The following is a 12,936-nucleotide window of genomic DNA, read 5'->3' on the forward strand; positions in this document are numbered from 1 at the left end:
GATGACGTAAAACGTCCCATCTGAGCTTCCGTAGCTTACGAAATCGAAGCGAAGGTTAGAGTTAGTTAGCCTGGAAGCTAAGTTAAGCTAAGCTAAGCTAACCTGCATGGGTGTGTGCTGACATTGAGAAAGGGAATTATCGCTGTTTATCAACAGAAGGTAAGAAGTACAGTTTGAAAAATGTTCAAGCTAAAAAAAATAACAGAAGAGAATCTAGTCGACATTTGTTACAGATACTGAAAGGACTGTCGATACATGCATTATTTTAACTGGTAAACACTACGATATCATGCAAGTAGTGTCTGTGTGCAAAAGTTATGCAAAATAAGCATGACCAATAACTGTATCTAAATTCAGTTTAAACAAATACAAAATGCAGTAAAATCCCAAATAAGGATAAGAGTTACAACGATGCTATAATAATAATAATAATAATTTAAACCCTTTATAACTCATCAGTTTCTGTACTGAAACTATGTTATCTTGCGTCAAACAATTTCCATTATATTTAAACGAATAGAAGAAAATCTTAATTATTTTTATTTTATGTAGAAATCTGTATTAGTAGTTATGAGTAAATTAGATCATTAAACAGAAACTGCTGTTTTCAAGGTGAGGATGTAGAAAAATATTTCATGGTACACCATGGATGAACTTAAAACATAAGGTGGTTGAACAGCATCAGCAGAGTGATGACAGGTTTCAAAGCACAATAGATGAGTTAGGAAATGTGCTTTTCAAGTTATTTTTAAAGTACAAACGTTTTTTATTTATTTTTTTTTTTAATCATGAAAAGTGTTGCAGATGCCCATCAAGTTTGCTTCAAAACAAAAGATGAACTGCTGTGCCATGAAAACTGGGGGAAATTAAAATATTCAGGGTCCCCACGGTTATGAAATTCCTGGAAAAGTTATGAAATTTTGAAAGAAACAGTTTTCCAGTTTTGAAAAGTCATGGAATATTTTTTAACTCGAAATATAGGCTATTTTATTTTAATGTTTAAAACATGTTAAACCCCAAAGATATTGAGCGTTATCTCATAGTGAAAGTGATGCATAAATGAACGAGAATCGCAAGATCTCACAAATTCACTCTCCGCCTCATTTATAAAACTGCGTAGGTAAGATCGCTTCAGCTGGCGTACGCTAAAAACCAGGAATTGCACACGCAAAAAAAGATCTTAGCGCTTCAGAACTAAGTCGTGGAAATTTGGTAAAATATTTTGGAAAAGTTTGGAAAATGAATTGTGAAAAAAAGTGTGGGAACCTTGAAATCTGGCCAAAACAAACATACAGTGGATAGTTTAAAGTTGCAGAAATATGCTAAAATTCTATGAAATTAACTGAGGTGCTGCAAAATTCTAATAAGTGCTCTGGACTGATGAGTTTAGTTTTGAATAATTTGTCTGAATTATAAATTATTAAAGCTGGGTAGCTTTATAATCAATATGTCCAACAGTGAAGCATTTACAGAATGTCTGGAGCTGCTTTTCTACAAATAGATTATGGAAATCGGTCAGGATTTATTGTGTTCTCAGTGCTGAGAAATGTACGTCATTGACGAACCCTATTATACAGCCCACGTCTTTAAAAACCCTGTACACCTGGAAGTCTGTAATTGGATAAAGAGACAAAAGAATATGGCCTCAATGTTCACAAAACAATCAGTGTTTTTTCTTCTAAGATTTTTTAATTAAAACTGTAATTTCCTCCACTTAGAAAGAGCTGGCTGACGTCAATGCAATGTTGTTAAAAAATAACAACTTGTATAATCATCTTTTCATCTAAACAAACTATTCATACTTCAGTGATGGCTAAGAATCATACACAACAACATTTGGTGTAAAATTATGCATTTAATTCATTTATTCATTAGGGTGTAAAAAAAAAAATCAATTCGGTGATATATCGCAATATTTCACTGCACAATTATCGTTTAGATCCAAAAAATGTCAAAATATATACTTTTTAAAAAATCTTTTTCACAATTGCGCTAACATATGCCTAGCACATAAACGTCCGGTCACCCAGTGTCAGTGAACCTCACTCCTCAATGCATTTTAGCTTGGGAGTTAATTGCCCTTTATTTTCATAAAACATTCTGGGCACTTTTATATTTTAGATGTGGTTACTTTAAGAACTTAACAGAATCTGAATCTGTTGTCGAAGCTGAATTTAAACTTTTTTGAAAAATGTAATTTGACAGTTTGATAAATATTAGGGATGTTCTGATATCAGCCAGAAAACAAATATCGGATTTTATCGGACTGCATCTAAAATTTCCGATATAAGTGCTCCGATAAGTTTTTGTTGGTTTTGTCCCCGCCATATACTGACAGTAAAAAATAACTGAAGTGAACTTGAATTGTTGACTGTTCTGTTTGAGTAAAAATCACTTGATCAAGCCTTTTCTAACATTCCACACTACAAAATAAGTAATAAAAGTATGTTTGATTCTTGTTGATATCGTATCAAAATCGGTATCGGCCAATACTCAAGGCTGTAATATCGGTATTGTATTAAAAGTGAAAAAGTTGTATCGCAACATCCCTAATAAATACACCACTTGTTTTTAGACTGATACTTAAATTACAGTTAGTCACCATTTACTTGTTCTCGCAAGTAAAAAATGAATAAATAAATTGTATTCCATACCATTTTCGACTTGTAAAGATGAAATTTGTAATTATTGATATTGCGATCTATCACAATGTATATTGTATTGTTTAGTACTGGGACATATCGAATTGAGAATCGTATCGTGTCATCACATCTCTGGTCGTTAAAGGTACATTTACTGTATTATGAAGTCAGATTACAATCTTTTAAACTCTGGGTTTAATGATCTTGTCGCTTCCAGATCGTTGAAAACATCTTCTGACTGTTTTCCAGCTTCTTACTGATCTTTGCTTCTCTGCTTCCTTTAGAGCGTTGGTGATAATGTTGGGAAAGCGATTGGCCGACGTCAGCTATCGGGTGTTTTCCGGTTCCATGATGCTGCTGACCATGTACGGTGGCTACCTGTGTGCTATGCGAGGCTATCGCTACATGCAAAGGCAGAAGGAGCTGAAGCTAGCAGCTGAAAACCAGGACCCGGAGTTCATCAAAGACTGATAACGGATCGTGAACTCTCTCTTTGATTGCATGTCGACGTTTTTCCATTGATCTTCATCCCTGAACGCTTGTGTGATTACATGGATAGAAAATGATATATAATTACGACATAAATGACTTTTTTGTTCATTAAAATAGACCCACTGCCTGCATCAAATGTAATGTGGTGAACCCCGTTTTCACAATGATGATGGCTGTATTTGTTTAACATTAAATGCCTGTATTTAAAAAAACTGTATCACTTTACTTCAAAGCAAAGAAAGCACTCAACAACAGATTATTTGGAAAATGTATTTTTTTTTTCTTAATTTTCACAAGGCATTCAAGTGAGTAGTCGATACCAGGATGAAACCTGGATTCTAAAGGCAGTGATATCAAACAAATAAACATTTGGTCTCAGAAGAAATCATAAAAACAGTAAAACACAGTGGCAACGTGTACAATAATAATAATAAACTGCAGGAGTAGAAAGAAAGTCTGCTAATCGTGTGTTTATCAACAGTACTACAGTAGTTTCCTGCATTAGCAAGTCTAGAAAAAGCAGTAGTATTTATTCTATGCTAAGTGGATTGAATTCACCTGAAAGGAAAATAATCCCTTTCCTCTAACCAATAAAACTGGGCGAGGATATTGACAGTCAGTTCACGTCTATGTGTCTGCACTCATGAATCGATGGAGCTTTGAACGTTAGCGGCTGCTGATGCTGCGTCACCAGCTGCTGTGGTTCTGTGCTCGTGTTCTGGCTGATGCTGCACAGTGGCCGTTTGTGCCGTTTTCTCTTTTGGACGCATGAAAAACTTCTGTAGTCGGGTCAGACTCATTGTCCGAGCTGCTTTCAATGTCGCTTCGGACGTCGCTAGCAACCTGAGAAGAAAAGGTTTTGATTAATGACTGAAAATAATCACATAAATCAATTGTATGAACTATTTCCTATAAATTAAGAACAAAATCTTAATATTTTGGGCTGTAAACCAGTGTTGTCATTCTAGATCAGTGTTTCTCAGATGGAGTTACTGGAGGCAATACAGGGGGTACTTGAGAGAGTGGAAAACTAATAAATAAAATAATTCAAATATGGGGATTTTAAAATGTATTTTTTGATCAATAATGATCTACCACAAAATGATTCATAATGATGAAATGATCTTGATTAGAAAATTAACTAATAATACAAAAGTCAGTCTTGGTCCCACACCAGGGGGGAGATGACCAGAAATGATCAAAACTGTAGAAACAAAAAGACAGTCAGCATCCCCCGCCAGATTGGTTCTCATTATAACTCTCAACCTTTTCCCAAATGTCCTAAATCTAAGAACTTAGATGTATACATAAGAAAATATTATTACATTAGAATATAAAATTATCTTAAACTGTTTCTAAGAAAAGCTGTCCGCTTTGAAGATACATTGAACAGAGTAAAAAAAAAAAAAAAAAATTGCGCACTTCTCATTTTCAAATTCAATCAAGGTATTGATACCCTGAAGCCCCACATCGAATTTGGTTATCCTATCTTATACAGTTTCTGAGAAAATAATATGTGTCTGAGGAGCCGAGGCAGCATCGCTGGGAGGGCTGATCACTTCTTCTACAGCTGTACCTTTACAGCACTTTTCAGAGACAGCTTCACTTGTACTTACGGTTTAAATGCTCAACTTACGGAATTTTTAAAAGACGAGTTCACTTAAGATTTAAATATAATTGAAAAGGTGTATTCCACTTTCTTTGGCCCTAGTAAGTTGGGGAAGTGTACAGCCCTCCCGCTACAGTGGCTATGAAGACAGTGACGGCTGCTTGACGTCGCATCATTTATACTGATTTTTCATGTAATGTAGTCGCTAGAGTCATCTCGACATCCAAAAAAAAAACGTGATAAAAGAGATGACCCCCCCCCCCCCCCCCCCCCCCCCCCCCCCCGATCCTATGCTCCCAAGAGCACTTCCTTAACTCGCTGTGCCACCATGACTTTTAAACTATGATTTCTAAACATCCAGCTGTATTACAGTATGAAACAATGTAAAGTTAATGTCGAGCCTTAAATGTGTATTAATTTAAATTGACATTCCCCTCTTTACATTTGCCACAGGTTTGTATCCAGGGAACTTTACTACAGACGTCAGTTGGCGTTTTAATGCAGATCAACCTTACAGTGTCTTTCCCTAAATGATCTGCATTCACAATGTTATAAAGAAACATAAAGCGGCACAACATTGGTAATGATGTGACCACATCTCCGGTGTGTAATGTTAAATGTGTGGTTAGATAAGAGTGTCGAGGTTAATTAAAGAGGTCCTTAAGAAATGGTGTTCAGGTGGGCGGGGTCAGGTAGAGACCCTAGGTTTTTTAGATAAAACCTGCCAGCGAGCAGCTTCAGTTCACAGAGAATGTCACTATGGTGATAGACTCAGAGAAGAACATACCTCACCTTCAGGAATGGGATACTCAGAGTTTAAATACCCCTCTGTTTGTTTATCTCACTGTGCCATCTCAGGGCAGAAGTTGTTGAAAGATGAGCAGTTCTTTCACAATAAACACGACAAACATTTAAGCTGCTATGTATGGTTTAGCGTTTCTAAAATCTGAAACAAAAGCAGTTTAAATAAGCGTCGGATTCTCAGGAGCTTCCGACTTGAATGCAATTTTTAAGAAAGACACTGAACAATTCTTCTATTAGATACAGCTCTAGGTCTATTGCCACTACTTCCCTTCTAGTAAATTTAAAATAATAAATTGTCTATTAGTTATTTATAATTTCCAATTGAACAATTACTGAAGTAATGTGCAAGTATACATGTACATATAGAAGTAGACAACGCCAAGCACAATAATTTAAGACTTGTGTTCTCCAAATTCCTATTAGACACGCTAAATACAGGTGAAACTAAATGCAATAAAATTATTATTTTGCACACTTTGAAGATAAGAAACCTTGAAAATTTGAATCCAATGTGTGAGATCGATTAATAAAAACCAAACACACAGAATAAAAATAGTATAAAAACAGATTTTGCAATTATTTCTATTAGAAGCATTAAAAAAAAACAACTGCCATTTAGGATCAGGCATCATTACATATTCACTCACAATTCCTTGGGGGGAAAAAAATTATTAAAAAAGAAAAAAAAAACAACTTGAAATTAAAACCAAAAACACATGGTTAAGTAGGTTATTTTCTCAGTTACTCTTTAAGTTTATGCAAACGATGTTGTTTTGAATAGAGCAGATTAATATTAGGTTCCATCCTAATTATTCAGCTCTTTGTGTCAATGACATCTTTTTTCTTTTGCAAAATTTAATTTTAAAAAGTAACATCTCATCAACCAGATCCACAGACTGGAGGGAACACAGCTGAGAAAAATATTTTAGAAGAAGTATTTTGGAGCAATGCTCAGTAATTGTTCAGGACAATTTTTTAAACAAATGTACACCCCTAAATTTCCAAAACATTATTTGAACCAATTTTCATTTTGGAGCTGCAGGAATGATAAAAAGCAGTTACAGTGTGTATTACTGTAACTTTAAAACCTGCACCACTAACATTAGACGATTGACTCAATATATAAAAATATTAAACATGTAAAAATATTGTTTAAAAACCCAAAATGACAAAATTTGACAAAATGTTGAACACATTTGTATGACTCATGGCCTTCTTTATTGAATTTATTCATTATTATCTATGTTGACTGGCATCACGTGGTCTCATTTTTCTGCAGAACCTGTTCCACGTGTTGTGCTTGATTGTTTTTTCTCATTTCTTTTTTTTTCCTTCCAGAAAAGTACTTAATAGTTCTTATTATAAACTGAAGTGTAATTGATGCTGTTATGTTGATGTATAAAGATGCCTTTCTTAATTAAAGATGAAAAATTTTAAAAAAAAAGCAGAAGAAAAGACAGATCTATTGATGTATGTCTGTAACATTACCACAGGGTGGAGGTGTGGGACAACTCCAGCTACCTACTGACTAATGACACATGCCTGACATTCATAACATTACTAGATTCAACCCTCCACCCATAGACAGCTGTTAGTGTGAATCCTAAAGCTGCTCAATTAAAATGTCACTTAGTGCAGTGGTTCTCTAACTTTTTTGGCTCAAGTACCCCTTTCTCCTCATTTTGAATCCAAGAAACTTAGTCCGACCACAACATTCCGCTCAGAATACTATGAAAAAACAATAACTATAGAACAAAATGATGGAGGGGTCTATTCTCCCGTCTGGAATTAAGCGCCTGCAGTTACGCACTTCTCTCCTACGCGTATTCTCCGATCCATGCTGCTGACACGCCCACTGCGTGTAAGTAGAGCAAAACCACGTAGTCTGTGAATGAAGGTGGGCTGAACGAAAGGAGGCGGCGATGTCATTTCTTTTGGGCTGTCTAAAAATCACGGAACATGGAGTTTTCCCCAACGCTTGTAAATGTCATTGAAATCCATGAAAATGTTCACTTTTAATTTGAAACGCCAGATTATTGCAGTGTGACTGAGTCACAGTTAAAATCTCTTTCCTTGATCATCATCATCGTCGCTGTAAAGCGTGACTGACTTAGATGCGCTGGAGATATGAGGAAATAACTTAATACAGAGGGATGTTTGCAGTGAAACAGAACTATTGGCTTCCATAATATGCAGCTTTAAATATAAATTGTTTAAAGCGACCTGAGCTGAGCCTCATTAAAATATGTGTGGGAACAGTTTGTGTTCCATACTCATCTGCATATGACAGCTTGTTTCACTCTGTAATGGATCAAACTGTGACTTTACGTTGGACATAGTATAAAAATAGTTGAATCTCTGTGACCAACGTGGACAGAAGGTTGCGTCTGTCAGAGTTTTCATTCATCGCGCAGCAGCAGCTGAGTGATCACAGCTGCAGCTGCGCGACGCATGAGTCCGTGTGGCTTCAAATGTAATTAAGTCCATATTTCTAGTGTAATATAATGTTTCACCTTATCGGGGCGCTTCACAGGGTTAGAGGCACGTAAGAGGAAAAGGACTTACGCACACTGGAGAATGTGCGTAAAGCCAGATTTGAATGGGAACTCCCACATTCAAGGGCTGCTCCACCCACAGTGCGTAACTGGGAGGAAGGAGCGCAGCGACTGACTTAAGTACAGGGGGAGAATAGCGTGTAGCCAAAAGCAAGAACTCAAAATTATATTTTGTGTAAAAGTTAAAACAAAGCGCAAAACAGAGCAGTTTGAGAAAACAATAATCAATAACGTGCTCAAGAAATGATTAAATGGTGAGTGTGAAAGCACCTTAACACTACGACACTTCCTTCACTAGCAATCTTTACGACATAGCTACTGGGATGTGATAATGGAATGAAAACTAACCATACGACGTTTGTTAAATATTTTAATAGTACACATTTAAATATGTGGCTGCTTTGTGGTGTTTTTATTTGTAAATTAAAAAAAAAAAGGGGTCAGTTCCTTAAGACGTTAGGATTGGTAACCAAAACAGCCAACACTGAGGGAGCACATGGGGGAAAATGAGTACAAATGTTGTTAATCCATGCTCATCTGTATTCAGCAAGCATGAAAAATAATTTCTTCAGCACGTTATTGATTATTGTTTGCTCAAACTGCTCTGTTTTGCGCTTTATTATAACTTTTACACGACATATAATTTTGAGTTCTTGCAAAAAACATGTTTTTGTGCTCAAAACTGCTCATTATTTGCTCATAAATGTGGCACGAAAACAACATCACATCCGTTCGTCTGTCTGTCTGTGTGTGTGTGTAGAGTGATGTAGGTCTTTTAATGCAATACCCACCAACCATTCTCACACCAAAACACTGGTACTAATGGGGGGATTCCAGGTAATGAAAAGAAAAATCCCGGTCGGTCAATTTGTTGCGAAAAAACAGCGTTTTTTAGGATTTTGAAAAAAACTTTGTCGTGGACTGATTTTAAAGAAGGAAAGGAGGCAGAGCATTGATACCTCGCTGTAAGGCAACATTCACTCGGGGCTCTTAATTAGTGGTAACATTTTTTATCTTTGTGTTTGTCACAGAAACTACTACGTAATAAAATTCTTCTTTAATAACGTTTTATTCCCCTACTGGTATTATAAATGTAATGGATGGATCATTTCCAACTATAAATTCACTTAAGTGCTTTGCTTGGTCACAAGAAATCAATATAAATAATTTTTCGTGACAGTTAATAGTTTGAGGATTTTTCAAATGTCAGGCCGAGGGTTTTTAAGTGTGGGCACGTTATGTTTCATCACTTCCTGTCACTCCCTCCTGATGTGGGACCAAGACTTTCAGTTCATGTTCTAACCAAGATCATTTCTATCATTATTTTTATGTGTTATATGTGTCATTTTGTTGTTGTTTGTCTGTTCTTTCTATTTTTCAGTATATTTTTTATCTTATTCTGTCTGTTTTTGTTGTCGTTTTTATGTGTTGTTTGGTATTATTTAAATGATTCTCTGTGTGTGCGTTTTTGGTGTCGTTTGGTTGTTTTTCTGTTGTTTTTGTGTATTTTTCTCTCATTTAGTGTATTTTGTTGTTGTTTGACTGTTGTTTTTATTAGTCAGTATATTTTGTGTGTTTTTGTTGACGTTGTGTGACTTGTTGGTAATATTTAGTATGATTATAATTTTCAACTAAAAATAAACATTATGAACCCCATTTTTTTGTTTTCATTTGTTAAATGATCCCCCTGTAGTGCCATCGCGTACCCTCATTTGAGAAACACTGCATGGAGATTTGTGAGAAGAGTGAATCAGAGCAGAGACTTACAGTCCTACACAGAGAAGGTAAAGTTGTCAAGCACAGAGAGCAGATGTAGGGAAACGAGAGAGAGCAGCGGTAGGGGGAAGAGGAGGAGGAGGAGGAGGAGGAGAAGCGCTCACTGGACAAAAACAGAGAGAAAGACAGGATCTTTCTCTCTCATTCCAGAGGGAGAGCAAAGGAACTGCGTCTGCAGAGAGAACGACACACGATCAGGGATGAAGGAGGAGAAAAATGGAAGAGGCTTGTTTGAGCTCGATATGTAACATCCATCCATCCATTTTCAGACCCACTTATTCCCGTTTGTCAGGGTCGCGGGGGATGTAACCCAAATGTAATAACTGGTCAGTAGTGTAACAAAAGCGCTGAGGCTGAAATGTAACAATAAAGAAAAAAACAGATAGTTACAACTGGCCAATAATGTAACAAGATGCTGAGCCCATAACATGAAACATTTTGGCCAATAATGTAACAAGTTATTACATTATGGGGCAGGCACAACATTTTTTTCCCTAATAGTGTAATAATTTTATTACATCAGACAGTAAGTCAATGATTTATGGCTTTAATGGCTTATTGCTTCATTCAGGGTTCCTACAGCTTCAGTCAAATTAAATTCAAGACATTTCAATACTTTTTATTGCCATTTGAAATTAAATTTAAGACCGACTTCACAGTAAACACAATTGGGGAAAATGCCACATCAATTACACAGGTCCATTTTTTCACGTGTCTAGTGCAGACGTGCATATATGTTTTTCAAAAAACAAATGTTACCATTTATTTTGAAACGTGAGACCAACTACAATCATACAAACATACTATGTTAAAAATGTAAGACTTTTGAAAGTTAGATTTAAGACCTTTAATGACAACTAAGGATTTTTTTTTTAGATTCATGAATTTAATGCCTTTTAGGACTTTTTAAGGATTTGCAGGAACTCTGATCAATGTAGACAGTCGTATCATAAACAAATGAGTATGCGTAAATATGTGTATATACCGTATATATCAGAGATGGGCAACTGTATTCACAGTGGGGCCACAAAAAATGTGATAATCTGATCCGACGGCCACATTATTAACATTTATGTCACTATTAAGAATAAGGACCAATCTGAGCATTAATACACAAAAAAAAATAGGGCTTTTTGTCATTGTTTGTTGTTATTTTGGGAATTTATGCTGGCATTTTATGATTCATTACATGTGTTTTTATTATTTATTGTGTATGTTTGCATTTTAGTTGTCAATCTGTGCCTTTTTGGATTTTTTTTCAGTATTTTTGTCATTTTGTGTAATTGTTAGTGTGAGTGTTTCTTTGGTGTCATTTTCTATACAGTATGTGTTGTTGTTTTGTGAGTTTAGGTGGTTGTTTTGTGTGTCTGGTGTCCTTTTGTGTGTATTATGAGTATTTTTGGAATATTTTATTGTTTTGTGTGTTTATGGAGTTATTTTGTGTTTTTTGTTGGGTTTCATATTACTTCCAATTTCTTGAATTACAAGTTTTGGTGGATTTGTCTTGAGGGGCTGCACAGAATTTGAAAGGTTTGAATCCAAGCTTTTGGAATTAAAACATTTATGCAAACATATTTGGGGGCCAGAATTTAATGTGATGGAGTGATTGCTGGATGTAGGAATGGCTGGATGACTTTGACCCACCTTTCCTCGCAGGATGGCTGTCAAGGCTAAACGGGTGATGAGGTAGAACCAGATAATGTGCAGCAATTGCAGGACCAGCAGCAGGACGTTAAAAAGCCACCAGGACGGGTACGGACCAATGATGTCCCAGCTCTCAAACAAGGTGGAGTTCAGGAGCCTTTTAGAAACAATCGGGTGTGTTTTAGCGTCAACATCACATAAACACTACGATAACAAAGCTCATTGTTCAAACATGGTTTCATACAGTGATTTTAAACCTTTTGTGAGCTAAGCTACATCTTTACACCACCAACGGAAAATGTTATATTAACAATATACAGTCATTCTAATCAAAGTGTCTTAAATAAAAATCAAATAAACACAAAGAAAAAAATGATTTTTAATGATGTTTCATATTTCAACTTTCTAATAAAAAATGCAATTAACAACCTCCATAAGTGTTTTAATAGGAATCAAATGAACAGCAAAAAAAAATCTATTGTAATTTTTTTTACATTGATTTTGCTGGCAAAAGAAGGACGGATGGATATTTATTTTTTTCAAATGAAAAGTGTATTTAACGATACATTCATATCAAAGTGTCTTCAATACAAAAATAAAACAAAACATTAAATATGATTAGAACTACAATTGAACTTTATTCTGTTAAATATTGTAATGTGTTATATATTGTGTAATGAGCTTTGAGTCTTCTTGAAAAAAAAATCAAAAATATTATTATTAATTTTTATATTATATCATATTGTATTTATAAATGTGTTATAAATGTATTATTATCAACAATACTAATAATGCTAATAATAACAATAATATATCTATATAGTTACATTTTGTTCTGTGTTATTAAATGTTAAGAGTGTTAGTTTTCAATAAATAAATAAATAAATAAAATAAAATAAAATAATTTCCTGTGGCACAGTGGTTGAAAAACCCTGGTTCAATATACCAAACCAATATTTTAGTTTAGCTTAAAGTGGCCTATTTAAATATCTGTGAGTCATTTGGCAGGAAACCACTTTAGATCCAATTGAATGGCATGAGGCTGTCCTCCCCCCACCCCTCCCCCGCCCCCAGCACAGGTATTGATTTCAGTCCAGGTCGCATCACTAGCAGCACTACCTTTATCACTCATCCACACAAAGTCACTGAATATAGCTGCTCAGGTTACTTTAGCCAATGATAGGCCACCTTTTGTCTATCTATCCAATGGTTGAGCTAAACATGAAGGTCTCTGTCAAGGAGGATCATCTTCATCACTCTTAAAGGCTCATCCAGAGGCTACTCATCATTAGCTCTAAGTCCATTTGTGTTGGGGAAGTAGGAACAGGCTTCAGACTGGAGATAATTGAATTATATAGTAGCATTAAATAGACACAGGTGTACGTTAATGCATTCAGTCGATTCTTTTCCAAAG

The 12,936-nt window shown here is 35.4% G+C and overlaps 2 protein-coding genes across 4 annotated transcripts in view; one reads left to right on the forward strand and one right to left on the reverse strand.

The window, feature by feature from the left end:
• Position 1: 1 nt before the first annotated feature.
• cox14 (cytochrome c oxidase assembly factor COX14) lies at positions 2-3,523 on the forward strand. The gene is made up of 2 exons (XM_028447654.1): positions 2-159; positions 2,927-3,523. The coding sequence occupies exon 2, from the start codon at positions 2,940-2,942 to the stop codon at positions 3,111-3,113; it is 174 nt and encodes a 57-aa protein (XP_028303455.1). The 5' UTR covers positions 2-159; positions 2,927-2,939; the 3' UTR covers positions 3,114-3,523.
• cers5 (ceramide synthase 5) overlaps positions 3,391-12,936 on the reverse strand; it is a 29,207-nt gene continuing 19,661 nt past the window's right edge. The window contains exons 9-11 of one of the 3 annotated variants that reach the window (XR_003674127.1): positions 11,523-11,679; positions 9,870-10,050; positions 3,850-3,977 (exon numbers count right to left, since the gene is read on the reverse strand). Coding sequence is in view for 2 of the 3 variants with exons in the window: in XM_028447652.1 (XP_028303453.1) it covers positions 3,822-3,977; positions 11,523-11,679 (313 nt within the window). In the remaining variant the exon portion in view is untranslated. Of the gene's footprint in view, positions 3,978-9,869; positions 10,051-11,522; positions 11,680-12,936 lie in introns of all 3 variants that reach the window. The other 2 variants (XM_028447652.1, XM_028447653.1) reach the window with 2 other exon arrangements.

Source organism: Gouania willdenowi, chromosome 5, assembly GCF_900634775.1.
Source record: "Gouania willdenowi chromosome 5, fGouWil2.1, whole genome shotgun sequence".
Classification (NCBI taxonomy): domain Eukaryota; kingdom Metazoa; phylum Chordata; class Actinopteri; order Blenniiformes; family Gobiesocidae; genus Gouania; species Gouania willdenowi.

What these genes read in the sequence shown, in the direction of transcription:
- cox14 (XM_028447654.1), top strand. Translation starts at nt 2,940, where the DNA reads ATGTTGGGAAAGCGATTGGCCGACGTCAGCTATCGGGTGTTTTCCGGT.